The sequence below is a fragment of the Parasteatoda tepidariorum genome, chromosome 12 (assembly GCF_982258835.1).
Source record: "Parasteatoda tepidariorum strain Cologne lab strain chromosome 12, Ptep-v5.0, whole genome shotgun sequence".
NCBI lineage: Eukaryota > Metazoa > Arthropoda > Arachnida > Araneae > Theridiidae > Parasteatoda > Parasteatoda tepidariorum.
The window spans coordinates 42,580,457-42,607,030 of NC_141766.1; the positions used below are offsets into that span (position 1 = coordinate 42,580,457).

The window sequence follows — 26,574 nt, forward strand, 5'->3', positions numbered from 1 at the left end:
CCCTCCAAGCAATATTGTTCCTGAACTTCCTATTTTTTGGCTTTAGACTTCTACTATTTCACCTTAAGGATGTGAGATTTTTAGGGATTTTATCCAACCATCTTTTTTTCGGTCATTCTCTTGGTCGCGAGTTCAAAGTATTACGATTTAAAAGTTTTCTGTGCTTTGTATTATAGTTTAATCTTTCAAGGTGTGCTAGGCATAGCGAATGTCTGGATTTAGTAGATCGACGTACCTGCCAACTTTCACTCCTTCCGAGAATGCATTTTCAGAGTGGTTGTAAAACAATGAACGAAAAACAATCTGACTCAAAAATATATTTATATTTTAATCCCGTTGAAATTCGCTTGCACAAGGATTATTATGCTGTGATATATTTATTATAATTATTTATATGTAGTGGTGGTCAAACTCATTGATAATTATCATTATAATTCATAAAGTTAATTGGAATAACCTGAGTATTGCTACCACTTTAAATATGAAAATAAAATCTTCCGGAAAATCCGGAAGAGTTGGCAGGTATGGATCGAATCATGTTTTTTCAATGACTAAATGGTCAAGTTCACTATTTTTTCAACGAAGGAGGTGTGAGTTTTCTTGTTTTTCGGTGGCGCCATCTATGGCAAAGAATAAGAATTCTGCGACGCCTATATGTCACACCCGTTTATAGGGTTGAAACATTCACACATTCATTCCTCAGATCGCAATTTTGACCTCGACCAGAGAATGACAAATATCCAATTCAGTACCTTAGATGTGTAATTTGTTATGGGACCATGGAGGACCTTGTGACCCGACATATTTAACGTGCACCAGTCATTACTACACTGGGAGTCTTCAGCCGGTTGACTCCTGTTCCCAATGTGACTTAGTGAGATAGATGATAGATCAAATCATATATTGAACGCAACGTCAATAGCTTTTTCCATAAATAAATAATTTAAAGTAACCTGATGTCCTAAAATTTAGTGAATGAAGTAATAAAAGTGTTTTATTTGAACAGAAAAAAAGAATTACAAAATTAATCAATAGAAATAAAAATTATTAACTGTTCTCACCCTTTGAAGAGAGCCTTTGGAAAAAAATTCTTATCATTACACAATGGTTATAACACCTACCAACGTGTTCCGATTTACTGAATCATTTTAATTGATTATTCAGAGTGGTAGCAAATTTCATGATTTCTCATTTTATTGTTGAAATCGTCAATTTTGTTCAGATAGATTTTGTCCTACACACTACGTACAAACAACTTAAACATACACATAAAATATATCTGATATTAATTGTCCACAGAATTTTTATAATATAAACGAAATTAAATTAAGTTTACCTTAAACAGTTATCTATTTATCTACCATTTTAAATATTCTGGGAAGCCATGTGTTAGTTCTTTGCAATTGAGGAGAGAGGCTTCTTAGTCTCCACTGCCAACTATAAAAACTCTAAAGTTAAAATTTTTTACCCATTAATCTTTGATAACAATTTCATAAGTTAATGTCGTTAGCTACTTCATCAGTTAATGTTACTAGCGACTTTTTCAATTATGTAGTTGGCCACTTCATCAGTTAATGCAGTTACCCGCTTTATCTGCTTATATCGTCTGTGTATATATATATATATACACAGACGTGCCAACTTTTAATCCCTTCCATTATCATGTTTCCCAGTGGTATTAAAATGGAATTAAAACTTCAAATTTAAGCAAACAAATACGTTGTATTTTAAAAAAATTAAGTTGACAACCACAGAGATGCCAACTGCTCCGGACACGCCAAAATAATTAAAAAAACGGTAAATAACTACAAAGTAAATTTTGCAAATATTTGACTATTTTGCTTGTCTTTTAAAAGGTTTAGCATGACGTAAGTACTTTAAAGTGGTGAATTATATAAGACTACGAATTGTTTAGAAATAGTGGTGAACAAAGATTTTCTAAATTGAATTTATTAAACCAAGAATCACAATTGATAAACTACCACTTTAAAATACATATTTACTGTCCGGAGCAAGTTGGCATCTCTGCAACCATGATAGTAACGCACATTAATATATAAGCATAATTTTTGTAAGAATAGTGGTGATCAATATATATATATATAACGTCGTTGCCGAGTGGAAGGATTAAAACAGGTCATAGGTCGGGAAGGAGGGTACAAAATTTTTTTATTAATTATTAGACAAGAGCAGTCATGAGAATGAGTAAAAGTGCACACGAAAAGTTGCGCTCCTTGGTTATATGTTAGGGAAAATCTTGCAAAGTAAAATCCGTAAAATGTCTTAATTTAGGGAAAGAGGGAAATCTTAGTAGTTGCTATTGGTTTATGAGATAGATCGAACGTTTCCCACACAAGAGCAAAGGGAAAAATGTCCTGCTCTTAATTAAATGCATACTTGAGCCAAAAATAGATTTAAGAACAGGATGTGGCTTTTAAAAGTGTGAGAAAGTATTTCAAATAGAATAATTAATTAGGAATAAAGTAGGAGTTGTTTTATAGCAAAGAAACTAACATAAAAAGATTAATTGAAGCTTTTTATGTTACATCCCCCTTCGCCAAAATTGTCTAATTAGAATCCAAAAATTTTGAAATTATCCATTTGCAAAATCTTCCCTATGGTACAGAAGTACAAATAAAATAACCAAATTTGTAATGGTAACAATATATAAAAGTAATATAAATTATAAAACATTTACATATGTTCTCATTGTAAAAATTTTAACACAATTAAAAACCTGTAGTAGCTTTATCAGCAAATTTAAAATTTTCATTTTCAACAGTTTTTTTTTTTCTGAATTAACAGCTTTTTCTATTTCAAAAGTATTTTGTTTAAAGATCACAACACAGCTTTTTCACTATAAGAATTCTTCATAATAATACAATTTAAGTTAACTCTTCAGTCATGATAAAAAATAATAAACATTTGTTAGAAATGTGTAATTTAAAATGTAAAACACAAAAAACATTTTTACAGGAAAAATTTCAATCTGGAATTAGACTTGAGTTTTGTTTACCTTGTTTGAAAACAAAAATGACACAGTGGTTGTTATTCTGAAGTCCAAGATTTCAATATTGTCTTCATTTTTTATGTATCCGGATACTATTAGTTGTCAATTTTGTGGTTGGTCACTTTCTTGTTTATGCTGAGTTTGATTCTCAGTCATAAAAGAATTAGGTTTGTTTACACAATTTTGGCCCCAATGATAAGCATTGGTTATACCAAGCTTATCACAGTATTTACATGGCTTAGGAGGCAACTCCTGGGAAGCCTGGGCGAAATGACTAGTTTGTTGTTTATTTCTTTGAAACTTTTCATTTTGAATTCTAGGTCTAAATTGGGATTGTTGGTTATAACTTTGATTAGGCCGGGGGAAATTTTGATTTTGTCGAGGATTATAATTTGGATTACTTGAGTTGTTAAAGAATGGCCGCCTTGGTACCCAGCCTTGATATTGTGGTCTATATACATTAAATTTAGATTCTGGTAATTTTTTAGTTTCAGTTTGGGGCAAGACCGTAGGTACATCGTGAATTATTTTCGAAACAATAGTGAGCCATTCAATTGGGGTTTTAGGTTCTTTTAAAACCAAAAGTGTTCTGATTTGGTGGGGCAAACCAATAGATAGACCCTCAATTATATGTTCATTACTTAAATTTATTTTTCGACCCAACTCTACCTTTTCGGTAAAATACGAATTTAGGTCTTTAGCTTGGCCCGAAAATTTTAAATTTTGAAAATCATTAAAGCCAAAAGGAGGTGAAAAATAATGCTCTCTAAAAATTTCAACTATTTCTTGATATGAATTACAATTAAGACAGTTATTAATATACAATTTTAAAGCTGAACCTTTAATGAATTTTTGAAAATTTCTAATTCTAGATGGCTAGATTCTTAAGTTCTGGCTAGATTGCTTAAGAATGGCTAGATTCTTAAGTTCTGATAAAAGTTTTGTGAGAGATCCATACCTGCCAACTTTTAATCCCTTCCATTATAATTTTTCATAGTGGTAGCAAAAGGGAATTAAAATTTCAATTGTAAGCACAAAAATACGCTGTATTTGAAAAAGCTTTCGATGACAACCATGATAGTAATACATATTAATATGTATGCTTAATTTTTTTAAGAATAGTGGTGATTAAAATCATTTTAAAATTAATTTCATAAATGAAAAAATAGTCTATATTTACTACCACTTTAAATATAAAAACAACATTTTACGCCAAATGCGTAAAAGTTGGCAGGTATGGAGATCCATTTGCTTTAAAAATTTCTACTTTGGTTCGCTACCACTATTATTTTCAAAGAATTATTTTCAAGAATTATTTTCAAAATCCTCATAAGTTGGAGGGTATATATATATATATATATATATATATATATATATATATATATATATATATATATATATATATATATATATATATATATATATATATATATATATATTAAAATTAGACATTTCAATATATAATATTGTTATCGTACACTATGTAACTATAAAAGTGCCTTTATATGCTTTCGTTTATTTATATTATCATTATTAACACTTTACCGACCGGTAGCGGTTCGAACATACTATGCCCTTTCACCGCCCGTTCAGCTGCAGATCGTCCGAGACACCGGCTCGGTTTCGGCCTAGACTGACGCGCGGACTTCACCACTAAATATCAAAAATTACAAATATGATATAAAATGCAACGTTAAATCATCAATATAGTGATTACTGTATTAAAAAGTAGGCGTAACTATCTTTCTTTAACTAATCTTACAAAATATTTTGCTACCACTTTATTAGAACTTTTCCAGAAAGCGGAGCAGTTGGCATCCCTGCCTTCATATCGATGAAAAAATCCCGACTTTCCTCGCAGGAAAATCTAGTCGCACCCAGCTGCACGATGAAAAATCCCGACTCTTTTCGCAGGAAAATCTGGTCGCACCCAGCTGCACTCGAGAAAACGACAGCTGAATTTTTTTCAGGGCATGCTGAATTGGTGGAAAACGTAGTCACCACAGATCGGTCAAAAGTCGATTAATCGACGACCGGTCGGTAAGCGCTGGGGAGCAAACGTCGAATAATCGACGGCCGGTCGGTATACGATGAGAACAAAACGTCGATTAATCGACGACCGGTCGGTAAGCGCTGAGAACAAAACGTCGATTAATCGACGGCCGGTCGGTAAAGTGTTAAGACTATAATGAAACTATGACGACAACCATTGAAAATTTTTTTCCAATTTTAACACGTTGAGCACCGCATCAGCCATTGGTGGCAGATACTGGACTTTCCACTTAGGTCACGTCAACCATCGGTGGCTGAAACTAAAATTACATTTAGGCAGCGTCTGACACCGCTTGCTGACTCTGACCATTCACATAGGCTGCGAAAAACAGATGGCTGGCAGCGTGCAGCATGATATAGAACTATAAAATTTAAACTCTTTTATGGAATTGTAGAAAAGTTATTCAAAATTTACTTAATTATTGTGATTCTTGGTTTAATTAATTCAATTTAGTAGATTTTTATCCACGACTAATTATAAACAATTCGTAGTCTTATATAATTCACCCCTTTTTTCGCATATGTCAAGCTAAAACTTTCAAAACTGGCAATATCTGTCTAATATTTGCAATCTTAGTTTGTAGTTAATTACAGTTTGGCCTGACGGGCAAACCACGAAAAATTTGCGTGGCGTTCAATGTGTTAAAATGTTATTTTTTAACACCTTGAGAAAATGTATGAATCCTATATTTCTCAACACACAGAAATAATTTGTCATCAGTGTAACGTTTGACAACTATTATCACAAAAGTGTCGAACATTCAACTCATTTCTAACAGAAAGTATCAACCTCTAAGTTTTTAAATCCTTTACTTGTGATTTTCAAGATCTGTGTGCTTCGTGACTTCAAGGGAATCGTAGCTTCAGTTTTAAGTAAAGAATGAACCAGCCCTTCTCTAAATTCTCTTTAGCCCTGCTACTTTACAGTGCAGAGCTAATTAGCATTTCTGCATTAACTTAAGCATTTTTAAATTGGCAACATATAAGAGCAACCTCAAATATGATGTATCACTATTATTGACATAAAATTGTACCATAATTCTTTTTCTTCCTGTTTCATTTCCCCAATTCCATTTTTTTCCTTAAAAAATGGGTATTTAAAATTGGTATGCACTTATAATCTTTCTCTTTGTTCAGTTAAAATCTAGCATTGAGTCAAAAAGTAACTTTATTTACTGCAATACATTTGCATGCATTTTTGTGAATGAAATTAACAACAGATTTCTAAATCTAGTATTTTTCGTATCGCAATTCTTTTATTTCTTTATAAAAAAAATATCTACGCATGCAATGTCATGAAAACATTATCGATCAAACTAGGGAAGAAAAAAAATCTGAGACATTTAAGATACGACAGTTATTAGAAAACTTTTAAATATGTCTGATTGTCATTCGAAAACTTTTAAATATGTCAGATTTTGAAAAGATCGTTGATTGACTTTTACTTTGAATAATTTATACTTAATGATGATAAAACTCATCTCAAAACAAATTTAATCAATTATGAATCAGATAGAAGAGCATGGATATTACTAACACTAGCGGAAATTTCGATTGAAAAAAAAACGAGTAAAAGTTGCTCCTATGCAAATTTTCAATAAACCTTTTCACGCAACACTTTTAATACCACATAGTTTGGATCAAAATTTCTTATAAATATATCTAAAACATACACTCGTTCTTGTTCCCAGGACATATTGTTACTCATGTTACGCGGTTTATCAACCAGCTGATAGTTAATTGAAACATACCGCAGTCTCAAAATTTCTCTTGCACCTATGAAACTTCATTTACTTGTAGCAAGATTTAGACCTTAATTCCTGTTCCCGCATTTAATCCATTAACCCTTTCGCGCCGACTGTCACAAATACGTGACAGCAAAAAACCCTATCAATCAGGGTAAGAAGATAAAACTGGTAATCAAAGTATTTCTTTAGCAGTTTATTTGTGGGCGGAGTTATAATTTTTTGATTTATTTAATTCACCATTACTTTGTTCAAAATAAAACTATTTAGTTATACTTTGAATTAACATTGATTATATATATGATTAAACTAACAATAATTAAAATAAAAGCAAAGTAAGTCTGTCAAATTAGTAACGACTACATTTAAGTTACCGTTTTTTATTTAATTGCAACTTGATTCTGATTTTGTACGAATGCTTTTCTGAATCACCCGTCCCCAAGGGGTTAAGTCTCCCAGTTTGAGACCAACACCCCTTTTTCAAAAAGAAAAAAAAGACCCGTACTGCAGCCCGCTGTAAGCTTCGGACAGCCGAACATTATTGTTCCAGTCTTTCCAATATTTCGTATTTGACTTCCAGGTTTTCAGCTTCAAGGTGAATAGATTTACAGTGACTTCACAAAACCATGTCTTTTTTTTATCTTCCTCTTGGTTTCTCGTCTTGGACATCTTAAGAATCAGGTTCAAGAGCATGGATTTTACCACCACCAGCAAAATTTTTATAAAAAAATTGCAGTTATACAAAATTACAGTGAAGCTTTGCACACAGTGTTTTTAATGACGCATATTTTTAGTCACAGTTTCTTATAAATACCTCTAAAACATACTCTCATAGTCATTGATTTTTACAATCATATTTGCAGGTTCACCAACCAGCTGAAAGTTAATTCAAATCTAGCGCAGTTACGAATTTTTTTTTTGAAACCAGGAAACTCTCTTTACTGTTAGGGAGATTTTACCGGTAATTCCTATTTCTTTATTTAATTAATTAAGAACAAAGTTTCCCGATTAAGAACCAACATCTTGTTCGTTTTAATAAAAAAAAAAAAAACTACAGCTCACTGTAAACGCACTGGGCTGTCTGCATACTGTAAGAGTTTGCACTGTAATTCTAACAATATTGTTCCAGTCTGTCTATTTTTGGCTTTCGACATCTAGTATTTCAGCTTAACAGTGTTAAGAATTTCAACGGTTTCATCCAACCATTTCTTTTTTGATCTCTTGTCATTGAGCAGTGAATAAATTAAGAATCAGATTTGAAAGCTACTACTAGCAGAAATTTCTATTAAAAAAAAGCGTAAAAGTTGCACTACGAAAATTTACAAAAAAGCTTTTCTCACAATACTTTTAATACCACAAAATTTTAGTCACAATTTCTTTTAAATACTTCTAAATCATATTATGTCTTTTGCGAGGCTATGTCTTTTACGAGAATTCATGTTAGCAGGTGCATCAATCTGCTCAAACAATCCCAAATTGCAACATTGCAAAATTTTGCTTATAGCCAGGTCACTCTGTTTACTGGTAGCAAAATTTACTCGCTAATTCTTATTTCCTTATTTAACCTATTAATCTTCTTGGGAAGTTCAAGTCATAAATGCATTTGTACGGAATCAGAATCAGGATAGTCAAAAATAAAAAGCAGTAGCTTAAGTTTGTGAATAGCTAATTTAACAAACTCATTTTCGCTTTCAATTTAAATCTAATACATCCAAACCTAGTGTGTTAAAAGTGTAACTATACAAATTTCAATACGAACTAAGTAGTGGTTAATTAAATAAAGCAAACTATTAATACCCCGCCCTCAAATGAACTACTATAAAAATAGTTTGGTTACATATTTTATCTTTGTTTACACTAATTTTCAACTCCCTTAGAATGCATATATGACTAGCTCGTCTCTAGGAGGTTAAAAGCAAAGTCACCCATTTTAAGCCCAGCTCTTCATTTTCTTAAAAAAAGAACTACTGCCTGCTGTGGGCCGTCACCTTCCAAACAATATTGCTTTAGACTTACCCATAGTTGGCTCTCGACATTTACTATTTTCCTTTCACAGTGATTATAATTTAAGTGACTTCGTTCTGTTATTTATTCAGTGACTTACATTAAATGACGTATGTTGTCTTCCTCTTGTTCTCGAGTCTTGAACAAATTAAGAATCAGATTTAAGAGCATAGATTGTACTACCACTAGCAAAAATTTCGATGATAAAAGCGTACAAGTTAATAATAAAGCTTTTTACACAATACTATTAATACCACAAAGTTTTAGCCACAATTTCTAATAAACATCTCAAAATGTTGTCTTCATTGTTTCATTATATCCCTTATTAATCAAGTTAGCAGGTATTTCAACTTGCTGAGAGTTAATTCACTCATAGCAACTTTACAACCTTACTTTTTGCTGGCAGAAAACTGTTTCTACCAGTATCAGAATTTACGCGTTAATTCTTATTTCTAAATCTACTCCATTTCGCACGAAGTCACCCATTTTTTGACCTGCACTTCCATATCAAAAGTGAATAAATAAATCGCTGTGAGCTTTGCTCTGCGAAGCAATACTGTTCCAGATTTTCCTATATTTGGCTTTCGACTTCTACTGTTTCACCTTAAGGATGTTAGATTTTCAGGGATTTTGTCCAAAGATCACTTTTTCGATCTTCCTCTTTGTCACGAGTTCAAGGTATTCTGATTTAAAAGTTTTCTCAGATTTCCATTATTGTTCAATCTTTCAAGGTGTGCCAGGTATACCGAATGTCTGGATTTAGTAGATCGAATTATGTTTTTTCACTGATTAAATAGTCAAGTTCACTATGTTTTCAACAGAAGCGGTGTGAGTGATCTTGTTTTTCAGTGGCGCCATCTATTACAAAGTATACAAATTCTGCGACACCTATACGTCCCACCCGTTTATAGGGTTGACACATTCACATACTCATTCCACAGATCGTAATTTTGACTTGAACCGGAGAATGATCAATTTCCTATTCAGTACCAAAGGGAAGTAATTTGTTATGGGAACATGGAGAACCTTGTGACCCTACAGACTTAACGTGCACCAGTCATTTCTACACTAGAAGTCTTCGGGGTGTTCACTCCCTTTCCCAATGTGACTTAGTGAGATAGATGATAGATCAAATCATATATTGAACACAACGTCAATAGCTTTTTTCATAAATAAATTATTTAAAATAGCCTGATATCCTGAAATTTAATGAATGAAGATATAAAAGTGTTAATTTAATTTGAGCAGAAAAATGAATTACAAAAATAGTCAATAGAATTAAAAATTATTAATTATTCTCACCTTTTGAAAAGTGACATTGGAAAAAAATTCTAATTATCACACAATGGTTATGAAACCTAAAAACGAGTTCCGTTTTCTCGAAACATTTTTATTGATTATTCAGAGTGGGAGTAAAGAATATATTTCATAGACCTATATATATATATATATATATATATATATATATATATATATATATATATATATATATATATATAAATAAATACAAGAAAAAACAAAGAAAGTTAAGAAAAACAATAAGTTTCATTTATTGCGCTTAAGCTGCAAGTAAACAGCACTCATTAGATAAGTTCAAAATGAAGAATAAAACAAAGAAAAATTATAGACATATGAAAAAAAGAGGGGTGGGAAATAGTAAGTAAAAAAAATAACAAACAACATTTTATTAAAAAAAAAAATTCAATGTTAATTAAAAAACCGGAAAAAAAGCCGGAAAAAAAAGATATAATCTTTTCTTCAGCCCACGCGATTATATCCACAAAACAGAGTGCTTTCTGATATTGTATCAATAAAGCCAAAGCAAAATATATTAATACAATAGTGTGAGGAGCACTCAAAAATTTTTTTTATAAAATAGCAACAAATAAAAAAGATCATAAAAAGTAAAAATAACATGTAAAAACAGATAATAAAATAAAATAAAAAGAAAAAACATTAAAAAGGGGGGACTATAAAGCGAGTAGCAAAATCATAACAACTTACATATATATATATATATATATATATATATATATATATATATATATATATATATATATATATATATATATATATATATATATATATATATTATGTTTATGTTTAAGTTGTTTGTACGTAGTGCGTTGGACAAAATCTATCTGAACAAAATTGACGATTTCAACAATAAAATGAGAAATCCTGAAATTTACTACCACTCTGAATAATCAATAAAAATGTTTCGAGAAAACGGAACTCGTTGGTAGGTTTCATAACCATTGTGTGATAATTAGAATTTTTTTCCAATGTCACTTTTCAAAAGGTGAGAATAATTAATAATTTTTAATTCTATTGATTATTTTTGTAATTCATTTTTCTGCTCAAATTAAATTAACACTTTTATATCTTCATTCATTAAATTTCAGGATATCAGGCTATTTTAAATAATTTATTTATGAAAAAAGCTATTGACGTTGCGTTCAATATATGATTTGATCTATCATCTATCTCACTAAGTCACATTGGGAAAGGGAGTGAACACCCCGAAGACTTCTAGTGTAGAAATGACTAGTGTAGAAATGACTGGTTAAGTCTGAAGGGTCACAAGGTTCTCCATGTTCCCATAACAAATTACTTCCCTTTGGTACTGAATAGGAAATTGATCATTCTCCGGTTCAAGTCAAAATTACGATCTGTGGAATGAGTATGTGAATGTGTCAACCCTATAAACGGGTGGGACGTATAGGTGTCGTACTACTATCTATAACTATAATGGCAACCATTGAGAATTAGTATGAATACTATATTTCTCAACGTAAGAAAATGTATGAATACTATATTTCTCAACAAAAATAAGTTTTTAGCAGTGTAACGTTTGACAGCTATTATCACAAAAGTGTCGAACATTCAACTCATATCTTACAGAAAGTATCAACCGCTAAGTTTCTATATTCTTTACTTGCGATTTTTGAGATTTGTGTCCTGCGTGACGCCAGAAGGAGTGGAATCGTAGCTTCAGCATTAAGTAAAGAATGAGCCAGCCCTTGTCTACCTTCTCTTTAGCCCTGCCCAGCAAGCTTTTTAGCAGTGTAACGTTTGACAGCTATTATCACAAAAGTGTCGAACATTCAACTCATATCTTACAGAAAGTATCAACCGCTAAGTTTCTATATTCTTTACTTGCGATTTTTGAGATTTGTGTCCTGCGTGACGCCAGAAGGAGTGGAATCGTAGCTTCAGCATTAAGTAAAGAATGAGCCAGCCCTTGTCTACCTTCTCTTTAGCCCTGCTCAGCTTTAAGTAAAGATTGAGCCAGCCCTTCTCTACCTTCTATTTAGCCCTGCATCTTTACAATGCAGAGCAAATTAGCATTTCTGCATTAACTCAAGCTTTTTAAAATTGTTAACATATAAGAGCAAACACAAATATGATGTATCACAGTTATTGACATAAAACTGTGCCACAATTCTTTTTCTCCTGCTTCATTTTCACGTTTCTATTTTTTATCTTAAAAATGGGTATTTAAAATTGATATACACTCATAATCTTTTTCTTTGTTCAGTTTAAATCTAACATTGGCTAAAACGTACCTTTATTGACTACAATTAAACGAACATACATTTTTGAATGAAATTAATAACAGATTTCTAAATCAAGAACTTTTCGTATATCAATAACTTATATTTCCTTATAAAAAAATAACTACGCATGCCGATAAAATGCCATTAATTACATTATCGATCAAACGAGAGAAGAAAAAAAAATCTGAGAGATATTTAAGATTTCTTTGGTGAAAACGCAATGAATTTTTACAGTATTTGAGTAAATCATTTATCACAATTATCGCAAAGGATGAAAAAAAAGGATGAAAAAAATAAAAATGCTAGATTATGGAGATGATAAAAATCAGATAAAGTCATTTTCTTCATTAACACTTGGATAAAAATAAGTAAAAGATTGCAAACCTAATCTTAGTCATTACGCTAATTTAAGGTCTGAATAATGATAAAATATGTCAAACATACAAAAACATACACAACACGAAATACAAAAAGGTGTTTCGTGAATAATGTAATTTTGTGCCATTGCTTGTTGCTATTAATAGTGTACTTGAGGCAATAACAAGATAAAAATTGCGCTAGAAGCCCCAGCAAGAAAAATACTTTTATTGTACGTTAAGCTTCAATCAGTTAAAAGGCTTTATTAAGTAACACTTTTTCTATCTTAATATGTTCTGGGAAATCACAAAAATGTGGAGGGAAAATGTTTATTATTATTATTTTTTTGTAAATTATTATAAGGAAATTGAATTTTACAATTTGCACCCGGGATTTTTTTATATAAAAAAGTCCATTTTACCACTGAAAGATAACAGGACGTAACTAAATATTTACACACTCAACATAAAACATGGTTGCCATTTATTTCACGTTTTGGTAAAGATTCTTCGCAGTGGTAGCGGCATGACAATTGATTTTGCAAACTTGTGGTAGTGATATAACAATTGATTTTATAGCCCTTTGCAGTCGAAGCTCTTTCATCTGTTAAAAATTGGACGAAGCCACTAACATTTTGAAAGATTTTTTTACAAACTTACCTTATAATACCCGGAGATCACTGAATTAAGTGGTAGCAAAGCATTAAGATGAAAAAAAAATTCACATTTAAAGTGATGGGTATTTTACAGGTGACTGACAGTCACCTTTTGAGTGCAAAGGGTTAATTATACTACCATTTACTAACGTTAAAGCATAGAGCTAGAACTTATATCATACTCTCCGACTACTACAATATTTCAGTAGTTTCAGAAAATATGTTTCTTCTCCAAGAGATGTTTGGTATAAAGAATACCTAGAAAGGAGAATATACAATGAGAAAAAAAAATTAAAATATAAATATTTTTTGATCCAATAATAATATGAATATGTTCTGATCTAACTAAGGGTGAGCTCAAATAAATAGTGCAGTTATTTCAAGTTAGGAAATCAGACACAAAAACGTATTTTCTCTGAATTAACATACCTTTTTAACGACGGATTCGAATTTCTGATTCCCAATATCCCTTTTTGTAAATTTGTTTTAAAGTTATTTTTGCCACCTCTACGTATCGATAATTCAAAAGCTCAAAGTAAACTCCACATACTTACGGTGCCTGCTTGGCAGAGCAATATCGCCCACCAAATACATTGTTTCGTGGAGGTATAGGATTTTAATTCCGCTATCACCCTGGATATATCTTCGTTCTAGCTTTCTTTTAATTGCGCTGTCTGTCCCCTATTTGAGAGCCTTTATTAGTTGGACTTCCTCTGGTCGACAGCCTTAACTTAGCATACAAGCTTACAAATATATGTTGACAAGTTGAATGCCATGCGAGTCACCAGTGACCGGCACTGAGTTGTGCTCAGCGCCATGTGGGTCACCGGTGACCGTCAAAGCCAAGATTATTAGAAACACATAAATCGAGTAAATTTTTAATTTTTTCATATTATTATCGTTGCTGAAATGGTTTGAAGAAATTAATGCAATATAGAACACACTTGACTTGATATAAATTATAGCAGAGTACCTACCCGCGAAGCGGGCACCTCACTTCTTCGTCTGATGGTATGATATAAATTTAGACTAAATGGCTTTGGCAAGGAAAAAAAGATTCGAGTGTTGGCTGTGAAGCCTCTGTTAGCCCGTTTTGTCCCGAATTTATAAATTGAAATGATACAAAAAGTGGTTTTATGGAAAAAGTGGTATAATATATTATCGAAATTAATTGGTTTTTCTACTGTTAAGGCATTCAAAAGTCTTTGACAGATCAAAAAGTACTTGTTCCTTAGAATTCTAGATCTAATCAGAAATAACTAAATCGTTGGGGTATCTGAGAATCCTTTAATTCATCCAGATAAATGAAAATACTGAAAAAAGTTTCCCACCACTATGAATGCCTTTGCAAAAAGGAACTGTCCTAAATATATGACGCTGGGCGTTAACCGGTTAAGTTGCAGTCAAATCTGCCATGTAAAATTAGCTTGGCATTCAGCGTGTTAAACAAGGAACCATGATTGCCAACTTTGGCTCTTTCCAAAATTTTCCAAAGTGTTTGTAAAATGCATGCAGCATTTATAGCTTGTTTCTGAATTAAAAATGTTATACGATCAATTAAAACTTATTTAGTATGTTTTCATTTCTATTTATAGACTAATTTTTTTATTCTTCTATTAGGTTGCCACTCTCTTCGCTTTTTAAATATCTCTGTTCCTGGTGCAATACAAGCTGGTGAATCTATCTGGCTTAAATGTGATTTTGATTTAGAGGGAGATGATTTATATTCTGTCAAATGGTATAAAAATCATGTGGAATTTTATCGATACCAGCCCAGGGATAAACCACCTGGTCAAACATACCGACTCTCTGGTACAGAAGTTGATGTAAGTTGACTATTATTTTTTTTTCCATTTAAATTTTATGTAACATTTCAATTAGTTTTAAAAACAGTTTTTCTATAAAAATATAATACTTGTACTATTTACAATTGTAATCCAGCTTAAACTTATACAACTTTACTACTTAGGATAAAGACACACTTCCATATATTCCAAATTGTTTCGTTTTCAATGAATTTTTTTTCAAATATTTAAGTCCCCTCTGCAGAGGATCAAAATTGTGATGGCATGTCTTCGGTTCATCAGCAGGGATGCTTCCCAGATCGTCGTCAATAGCCCATTGTGTAGCTCCAGTGCGAAGTAAATCAACGCTTCCTATAACTGAAAGCCTCCACACGGTTTTTTATTGGTATTCCGATCTGACCACTATGAAGGATATCCATTTTCCGAACGAGTCATTTAATACAAAATCTAGTTAAAATAAGAAAGGTTTTTATTTTCTTTTTTTTTTCCAATGAGCTGCACAATCGGACTTGCCGATGAGCAGACCTAGCCATGGGTGAAAGCCCTTATATAGCAAGACGGAAAAGAGAAAAACCTGGTACGTAAATCATTTCATTCCAGCATTTTTTTCGAAAAAAATGAAATATCTGTAACTATCAAGATTTCTTTTATAATTCTGGCATATATATAAAACTGCTTCTTTTCCAAGATAAAGTAGATATTGTTGGAAAATTTAAAAAAAAGAATAAGTAAACTCCTCCCCAAAATTAGCTATAACTGAAATGGTTTTTCTACCAGCCTTTCCTCTTTTCCGTCTCGCTTTCACCCCTGGACCTAGTGCGTTCTCCAGAGGTGGTATCCACTCTTTCAGGACCACCACAATGGGTGAGATACCGTTGATCATGTTAATTTGGACGTCTAGTTTCTGCCACACTAGATGGCAGCACCGAGACTCGCTAACGGGTTTTGGGTTCATGCGCGCTAGTGGTTCACTTTTTAAATAGTCTGAACGGACAACTTATAAAAGACCGTGTGGAAGCTTTTTGATGTAGGAGGTGATGCGTAAATGAACCACAACAAATCAAATATTTAAGTTGTTGTAACTTGCATGCTTCACCATTTTATTTTCAATTCGAAAAATTTGATTTACAATAAGTTTAATCACCACTGTATCTACTTATTTTAAAGACCTAAGACTTGATAGCCCTAGAGAGATACTCATGAGGACCTCCCCGGACAAGCGGTATCACCATCATCTCCGACATCAAAAAGCTTCCACACGGTCTTTTATAAGTAGTCCGCGCAGACTATTTAAGAAGTGAACCTGTAGTGCGCATGAACCCAAAAACTTTTATAAAAGTAATTGAGAGAAATTTATTATATATATTTGAGAATTAAATCTGTAGTGGTTGACAAGTGAATAAGGCAAACCAATAATATTTATAAATAAAACAAATTTTTAGTCATATATTTGCTACCACTTCCTTATTTTAACTAGATTTTGAATTAAGAGACTCCTTTGGAAAGTGGATATCCTTCACAGTGGTCTGATCGGACTACCTATAAAAAACCGTGTGGAGACTTTCAGTTATAGGAGGCGTTGGGATCACCCGTCTAACGATGTGGGAAACGTGGAGGTGACGGGTTCTTATTCCGCCGGAACTCTGGATATATTTATTCTACACGATGTCTTTCTGCTTGACAAAGGTTTATAAGAGTAACTTGATCACACAAGCCTGCAAATGTATGTAATTTCAATAAAGCAGGAAAGAAAATCATAATCACTTAAAAAGTTAAGCGAACTCAGATTACTTTAAGTTTTTGCTTTACTATCACGTTAAATATTTTAGAAGGCTCGAATTTCACAGTTGTCATCTATGCATTTGCACACCGGCCAATTCGTCCAGATTTAACTGAGGATTTTGATTTTACATTTAATGTGGTTGTCAAATTTTGATTTCTTGATATATATTTGATTCTTGTTTTAATAAATTTGATTAACTATAATTTGAACTACCATTATATTTAAATAGCTTAAACGCCAATAACGAAGATTTGATAGCTATTTTATCGTGTGTTAATTGTTAGCTAAAAGTGATTTAAGTATTTTCTTTCATTATCACTTTAACACGTTCACGCCGGGGTGACCCACCGTTGGGTCACGCTAGATTGTCTCATCGGGCGGCGCACCGGAGTAAAAACTGGTAACAAATAAATTTAATTTTTTAGTTTTTTTCCGGGAATAATGAAAATCCATAACTACCAATTGTTTTTAAGGGATGCAATTTTTATATTGAATTGCTTCTTCGCCGTGATAAATTTCCTTACAGTGAATTGTTATTGTTGAGAATAGATTAACTCCTCCCGAATATTATCTAATATTGAAATAGTACTTCTACCAGTATTTTCTCTTTTCCGTCCCGCTTTCAGGCGCAACACCCGGCGTGAACGTGTTAATAATAATTTTTAAATACTCACTGGAAAAAAAAAGATTTCAGAAAGAGTTTGAAAGATACGCATTTGCAAATCAGACAGCAATTTATCTCAGCACCTGGGTTGCGAAGCAGTCGTCATCTCATTTATCATGAGACTAAGTTCTGTTTGTGTTGAGTCTTTATGGCCAGTAGGCAATCAGGTTGCTCTTTGCAAATCTGATAGCTGCTCCTTAACCCCTTGGGGACGGGTGATTCAGAAAAGCATTCGTACAAAATCAGAATCAAGTTGTAATTAAATAAAAAGCGGTAACTTAAATGTAGTCGTTGCTAATTTGACAGACTTACTTTGCTTTTTCTTTAATTATTGTTAGTTTAATCATATATATAATCAATGTTAGTTCAAAGTATAACTAAATAGTTTTATTTTGAACAAAGTAATGGTGAATTAAATAAATCAAACAATTATAACTCCGCCCACAAATAAACTGCTAAAGAATTAATTTGATTACCAGTTTTATCTTTTTATCCTGATTGATACAGTTTCATGCTGGCACGTATTTGTGACAGTCGGCGCGAAAGGGTTAATAGACATTTCATTCTAATGATTTTAGAAATTGCATGGATGTTACATAAGAATATTGAAATTTGTTTTAGAGAAAAGATTGTGAGTTGACTTGAAAAGAGTTTCAACCTCTTATCAAGGACAGTCTTAAGAGGGAAATGTAAATATATTTTGTTGCTAAATCACATACGAATTAAAAAATACATAGCTGCCAACTTGTGCAATCATAGTTAGAAATAGTTAAAAATGCCAACTTGTGCATGCCAGCTTGTGCATTTCCAATTATTACATTTTCACGTATACCTCTGGCATTTTATAATGATGATTCAATTTCTCAGTGTTGTGTTTTGCTAAAATCTTCAAAAATCTTATTACCATGCACAATGCCATGTAAAATTTTCCACAATCATTTGCTTCTAAACGAAATATTGTGTTCTTAAAAAACGTTTCCATTATTTTGTCCAATTCCTGCATTTGCAATAATAATGAAGACATTCAATTATTTTCAATGCAAATACAAACACTTTTTTCGTATGAATAATTTTCACACCAATACCAAGAGGTAAATTTTTGCACTCTCGACTTTGGAAAATCTCATTTTATTTTATTTTTAACATTGATTTAGAGGGAAAAAAATATAAATTTATTTATTTATTACTTAAGGGGATTCGGTAGGGCATATATCAATAATGCAAAAGCAGACCTTTTTCAATGTACCTCTTCTAAGAAACTATATACTTATGATATAGCTTGAATTTTTTTGAAATTTTTGCTGCCATTTGAGATTATATTAATTGTATGTTGCGATAATGTTTTAGAGTTAACAGAAAAACTTTTCTATTTATGAAAGGTTTTTGATGAAACTGACTTTTACAAGAGGAGAACTTTTAATTTTTAAACAAAAATTCTGTCAAAGTAACAGTAGATATATATCTTGGCCAAAGAATACGTGCTCTTTGTTCGCCATGATATATATATATATATATATATACATATATATATATATATATATATATATATATATATATATATATATATATATATATATATATATATATATATATATATATATATATATATATATATATATATATATATATATATATATATATATATATATATATATATATATATATATATATATATATATATATATATATATATATATATATATATATATATATATATATATATATATATATATATATATATATATACTTTGAAGAAAAAGCAGAAGCAATATCTTGTTTAGATGCTGAGATAAAGTACATCGAAAAAGGTCAGTTTCAGCATTATTGGAATATGCCCTACCAACTCCCTTTAGTACATTAAAAATTTATTGTTTAATATGTTATTAACTTATTCTCCGCAGACGTTGAGATTGCGCAATATTTTAATAATAATGTAAAAAGTACCTTTCTTGGAATCGGTAGGGAATTAGAACTAAAGCTCAATTGATAATTTCTAACGTGATAACCACTTAACTATTAAAAAAAATTTTACAAGTACATAATTTCAGATTAAAATATATTCACTGTATTTTTAATATATTTTGGTGATTGCGAATACATTATTCAGGGATTCCTGTGGTACCTGAAACTAATATAGTTGTACGTAACCGTTTGTTCTGAAATTTATTTCATGTTTTGAAAAAGTTAATATGAAACTTTCCTTTTCATTTCTGTAAAACCGTTACAGGTATAGATATTTCCTTCCTTTTAAATTTCTTCATTTTCATAAACTCAATTTTTTATGCCTTCTTAGACCTGTTATAACTAAATTGAATCAATTATTGAATTTTTATACTAATTTATAAAGAGTAAATGCAAATATTTTTATTCTTAATAAATTTAATCAATAACTTTTCATTTCAATACTAGTGCATAAATAATTATTATTCAATGACATGAAAAGTTTATTTTTAACATTTCTTTCTTCGACCAAATTACACTTTAGCATATACGTTATTAGGTTTACTTTAATTTCCATCAAACTTTTTGGCTTTAAATCATCTATCAGATTATTTAAATTTCATATTATTAATGAGGGGTTGGCTTTATTTTTGGCTGTATTATTTTTCAATAACCAGCCAATTCTTTGATCTATTCCCTTGTTCCCAGCGTCTGGTAGCTAGTTTGAATTCATTGCTAATTTGAGTTATTTGGAGTTAAGTCTGGGGTGTTTTGGATGCCTATGGTCCCTCATTCCGGCGGTTAAAAATGTTACGAAATTCTATAAATATGGCTACTCACAAAACTGTCTTCGTCTCTGTAAAAGAGATTTTTCTGATAATCTGTTAACATTATGTTTCTGAAGTTATAAATTTGTCCATGTTTGTTATTTTTAAAAATGCTGTGTAGCAAAAAATGGTGTTTTTCTTTGTTTGATCAAATCTCGACAGTTTCTTCATTTAAGCGCAATAACAATGTATAGAATTACACTATAATTACCAGGAATGATAACGACAATGATTCGATAACTCAAACATATATAAAGAGTTGTCTTATAGATGGAGTAAAATACTTATAGCATTTAGGTGGTTTGCAGAAACTTATGAATTTCAAATATTTGATGGTAAGTTTAGTGTCACTGTAAATGTTTTTGAGGGACCTCTAGTCGTCCTGGTTATTTCACAGATATGGATCCAAAACCAAAAAACCTAAGATATCGGTTTTATCTTTTTGAAACAAAGCACCCCAGAAATGAGTTTTTCCAGTTCATTGGCTAATCTAGAAAATTTGATTCTGAGAAGACTTGAATAATTTTTGTAATGAAACTGGCAACTTAACCGGTTAATGGCCAGCTTCATATTTTTTGGACAGCTCCTTTTCATAAAAACATTCATTGCAGTGGAATTGTTTTTTAATTTATCATATGTCTAAATGAATTAAAAGATCTTCAGATCACATAATTTATAAATGCTTTAGCTATCTCTGACTAGATTTGGAAGTAGAAAGAAATTAACTTTTTGAGCTAGCAAAGACATTTTGTATGAAATGTTGGCTAACAGTAGGAAATAGCGTATTATTTTCGATAATATATTATACCGCTCTTTCCATAAAACCACTTTTTGCATCACTTCAATGTATAGAGTCAGGTTAAAACGGGTTAAAAAAACCGCAAGAAAGCAAATATTCATCATATTTTAACGTCTATGGTGAACAATTTACAGGCTAATAAGTTTGAATTTTTAATAGACTTAGTATACAAAATTTAAAGTATGTGAAATACCTAAATTTCAAAATAGTAAAAATTGTGAATCAAACATACTTTTCATGCTCCTTTACTTTTAAAATTGATCTGATATTGAAAAGTGATAATAAAGATAAACTTAAAACAAAGATGACACAGTATGTTACACATAAATCCAGACGCCTATAGATAATCCAATTTATCAACCAATAAGGTAAGAATCTATTTTTAACGTCTATGGTGAACTACTTACAAGCTAATAAGTTAGAATTTTTGATAGACTTACTACATGAAATATGAAGAATGTGAAACACCTATATTTTAAAATAGCGGAAATTGTAAAAAAAAGATAAGGAAGAGTGGGGTCAATTGTAACATTTTTTACTTAACTATTTTCAGCTAACAAAAAATTCAATAAATTATTAGTACTAATTGACAGACGAGTAAAGTAGACTATCCTCTACTAGAAAAAATAAATAAATACCTTATTTTAAATGTTATTATATTAGTTATTAACAATTTTTGACAGTCGTGCACTTGTTACAATTGTCCCCACTTACGGGGTCAATTGTAACAGTTCATAAATTCAACTAAAACATAGTTAATTATACATATTATCATAGTTGTGATATATTTTTTTATTGATCAAAATAGTAGTGATATTTTAGGAGTAAAAATAATAATGAGCAGCGACTAAAGGGTTAAACTTTTAACTTTAAGGGGCTAAAAATTTTAATTCATGCTGCGAAAGGTGACAAATAAAATAATGCATATGCAACATAATATAAATGATATAGGAAACTATTGGTGGATCTTAAAGAGTTAAGTAATGGTTTGTAAACATAAGATAATTTATTTTCAGCTGTTACAATCGTCCCTTTACTTATTGTTACAATCGTCCCCAAGACGCCATTTCAGCTTCATTTGTTAAAAACAATGCTAGTTAATTAACAAAAGTAATTTTTTTTTAAATTGAAGTGTTAATTATGGTGTCCACTTACATATTCGGTTAATAATTTTTATTTGTTTAAACAAAATTGCTTTGTTTCAATATAATATTCTAATGCCAAAAAAAGTACTTGCGTAGCGTGAAAATATCTTTTGTGATGTAACTCTTTCAAAAGTACATAAAAATGGTTGCCAGCAGGGATGTACATGTAGATTTATTAAATACACCTTGTGCGCCACCTAGGAACCAAATCTAAAACCCGACACTCGAAATTTTTGCTTTGTTACAATCGTACCCTGTTACAATTTACCCCACTCTCCCCTATACTTTTCATGCTCATTTACTTTTAAAATTGATCTGATAGTGAAAAGTGATAATAAGGATAAATTTAAAACAAAGATGACGCAGTATGTTACACATAAATCCAGGAGCCTATACATAATCAAATTGATCAACCAATAAGGTAAGAATCTATTTTTAACGTCTATGGTGAGCTACTTACATGCTAATAAGTTAGAATGCTTAATAGACTTACTACATGAAATATGAAGTACGTGAAACCCCTATATTTTAAAATAGCGGAAATTGTAAAAAAAAGATATACTTTTCATGCTCATTTACTTTTAAAATTGATCTGATAGTGAAAAGTGATAAAAAAGATCAACTTAAAACAGAGGTGACGCAATATGTTTCACATATATCCAAACGCCTATACGTAATCACATTTTTCAACCATTGAAGTAAGAATCTATTTTTTACGTCTATGGTGAACAGCTTGCAAGCTAATAAACTTATAAGTCAATTAAGTTAGAGTGTTTAATAGACTTTCTGCACGAAATATGAAGTATTTGAAGTACCTATAATTTAAAATAGCAGAAATTGTAAAAAAAAAAAAATACTTTTCATGCTCATTTACTTTTAAAATTGATCTGATAGTGGAAAGTGATAAAAAAGATGAACTTAAAACAAAGGTGACGCAATATGTAACACATATATCCAAACGCCTATACATAATTAAATTTATCAACCAATGAGGTAAGAATCTAATGAAGTCTCATAATTAATGGTTCCGAATTTTGTCCCTAACACATAAAATGAGGAGGAAATAAATGACCACAAGTCACAAGTGACCAAGAATTGATTTTTGCCTGAATATCATTAACCTATAATTGCAAGACCGTAGAATAGGCTTCCGCTGCCAAATCAGCTTTTACAGGAATTAGTAAAATATGTGACACAAAATCTACAGGGAAAAACGCCTGAATCATCAAACTTCGAGTTAGGCGAACACCAGGCATTTAGGGCGTTGCTTTACATTCTGGAATATTAGAGAAGCATAGAAAAAGTTTCTGAAAAAAAAGTGGCGATTTTGACATGAGATAATAAATTGTACAGACTATAACGTGAAATTTCTTTTTTGGAATTTAAGTAAGCATGCATGTGAGTTTTATCTAACTAGTGATATCATCACTTACGAGTTAAAATCTCTCACTTATATCTGCTTGCATGGATAATAAATTGGATCAAAAATTTTTTCGTCTTAATTTTAAAACTTACTAGCATGTGACTTATGTTCTATGTTATAATTATGAAAGAAAAAGCATATTTTGGAGAAAAAAAATAACTTAAAAGACTTCTTTGACACTCTTTGTCTCACTGATTAAAAATTCTCCCTTATATCTGCCTGCATGGATAATACATTGAATCGAAAGCTTTTTTGTCATACTTTTAATACCCATTAATATGGGACATAAAATGCGAAGATCCCACGGGGACTGAAAATGCTAAAGGTGGTGACTTATAAAAATTTAAAATCTATTAAAAGTTATAAAACTAATAACTTTTACAAGCATCTTTCTTGCAGTTCAGTGTTGAATGCAAAGAAAATTAATTTCGCTTCTAATATGAATAATTAACAATGTAAATCGTGGGGGTATTTACGATTGTATTATTATTATTCAGATTAAATAAAGAAAGAAGAATTGAGTTTTAGCACATCTAATAATTTTAGCCGCCTGTGTCATCCCTGAAAATGTTAAATCATAAAATTTAATTCTACTCTATTGATTTACAAAAAAATGATCTCTGATAAATTGGTGCTGCTGTTATTGTCAAAGGAATGGCAATGGCTCCACTCTGTGCAAAAGTTTTGATAAATTGATGGGGAATTAAATAGTAAAACTTACTGAATAAGGATAATTACGCCTACTTTAAGAGCTTACGCATTCGATACTGATCCAGGATTTTTCCTGTCTTTTGGATTGGTTCAAGATTTCAAGTCTACGGACAATTGAACATTTGTAGTTGTAATCCCAATATATTGTCGGCTGTCCAATGACGGATATATAATAAAACACTAAACCAGAGATACCAACTTGCTCCGGACAGCAAATATATATTTTAAAGTGGTAGTTTATCAATTGTGATTCTTGGTTTAATAAATTCAACTTAATAGATTTTTATCCACCACTGCTTCTAAATAATTTGTAGGCTTATATAATTCACCACTTTACAGTACTTATGTTATGCTATACCTTTTAAAAAGCGAAAATAGTCACATATTTGCAAAATTTACTTAGCATTTATTTACCGTTTTTTTAAATTATTTTTGCGTGTCCGGAGCAGTTGGCATCTCTGGTTTAGTGTTTTATTATATATCCGTCATTGAACAGGCGACAATATATTGGGATTACAACTACAAATGTTCAACTCCGTAGACTTGAAATCTTGAACCAATCCAAAAGACAGGAAAAATCCTGGATCAGTATCCCCAGAGGTATTGATTTGTTTATGGGAACATGGAAAACTTTACGACTCGACAGATTTAACGAGCATCACCATTTACACCATTTCAGTCACCTTTTATGAAGCGGGGAGTCTTCTCCCGGCTGGGATCGAACCCACGAACTCATGGACATGGATCCAGTGCCCTTCCAATCAGGCTATCCCGGCCTTGTGTTTAGTGGTTGTCAAATTCTTTTGGTGATGTTGTAGTCGGCTATTAACCCCTTGGGGACGGGTGATTCAGAAAAACATTCGTACAAAATCAGAATCAAGTTGTAATTGAATAAAAAACGGTAACTTAAATGTAGTCGTTGCTAATTTGACAGACTTCCTTTGCTTTTACTTTAATTATTGTTAGTTTAATCATGTATATAATCAATGTTAATTCAAAGTATAACTAAATAGTTTTATTTTGAACAAAGTAATGGTGGATAAAATAAATCAAACAATTATAACTCCGCCCACAAATAAACTGCTAAAGAAATACTTTGATCACCAGTTTTATCTTTTTACCCTGATTGATACGGTTTTACGCTCGCACCTATTTGTGACAGTCTTCCCGAAAGGGTTAAGTCTATTTTATCACCACAAAGATTTCGAAACTTATTGCATATATAGGAGTCTGATACATGCTGAAGCCAAACTACAGCAGTCGCATTACCTACTAACCTCAACGAAACCAAGCAAAATGACAAATACTATAGGATGAATGGGATAAGGGCAAAAGTACCAGATCCAAAAGCAAGACAAGACTAAATCCATACTTGATATCTTGCACGTTTGTTGAAAGAGTTTTTACAAAGTGATAGTTAAACAACAATTAACCCCTTAACTTATGCGCTCTAGTTAATTAGAGCGCGCTAAACAGGCCAAACTGTGCACAATCGAGAAAATTCAAGCGGCGTTGTATTTTATGCTGCTATAATATTTCACCCTTGAATATAATAGAGAATTGAAAATACCAATGTGAAATCTAAGAAAAAAAATCGCTTTACTGAAATTTAGCATTTACATAGGATTGTAAGCTATAACATTTATTTTTTCAAGAATAAAATATGCAGAGATGCCCACTTGCACCGGACAGCAAATATATTTTAATGTGGTAGTTTATCAATTGTAATTCTTGGTTTAATAAATTTAATTTAGTAGATTTTTATCCACCACTATTTCTAAATAATTCGTAGGCTTATATAATACACCACTTTTCAATACTTGTGTCACTATCGCATTCGAACCCCGCATCGATGTCATGCAGTTCACCTAGTTACATGTTCTGAATTGAGAGTAAGACTGTTTCTACGGTAGGCGCCTGCTGTTCCTGTGCTGATTTCAGCTCTTTAATTTTGTTCCTGTTAGTGGTAATGTATTGATCGCGCTAGCAGTGGATACCTTAAGTTCCGAATGACTGCCCGGTGACAACTAAGCTGCTAGCCGGTGTTTGTTTTCATTTGGGTGGGCCCAGTGTATGCACTAGACTCCTTGTTA

The 26,574-nt window shown here is 31.4% G+C and overlaps 1 protein-coding gene across 1 annotated transcript in view; it reads left to right on the top strand.

Annotated features, from left to right (window-relative positions):
• LOC107455861 (uncharacterized) overlaps positions 1 to 26,574 on the top strand; it is a 259,904-nt gene that overhangs the window by 162,059 nt on the left and 71,271 nt on the right. The window contains exon 2 of the mRNA XM_087155784.1: positions 15,004 to 15,209. Coding sequence (XP_087011910.1) covers positions 15,004 to 15,209 — 206 coding nt within the window. The remainder of the gene's footprint in view (positions 1 to 15,003; positions 15,210 to 26,574) is intronic.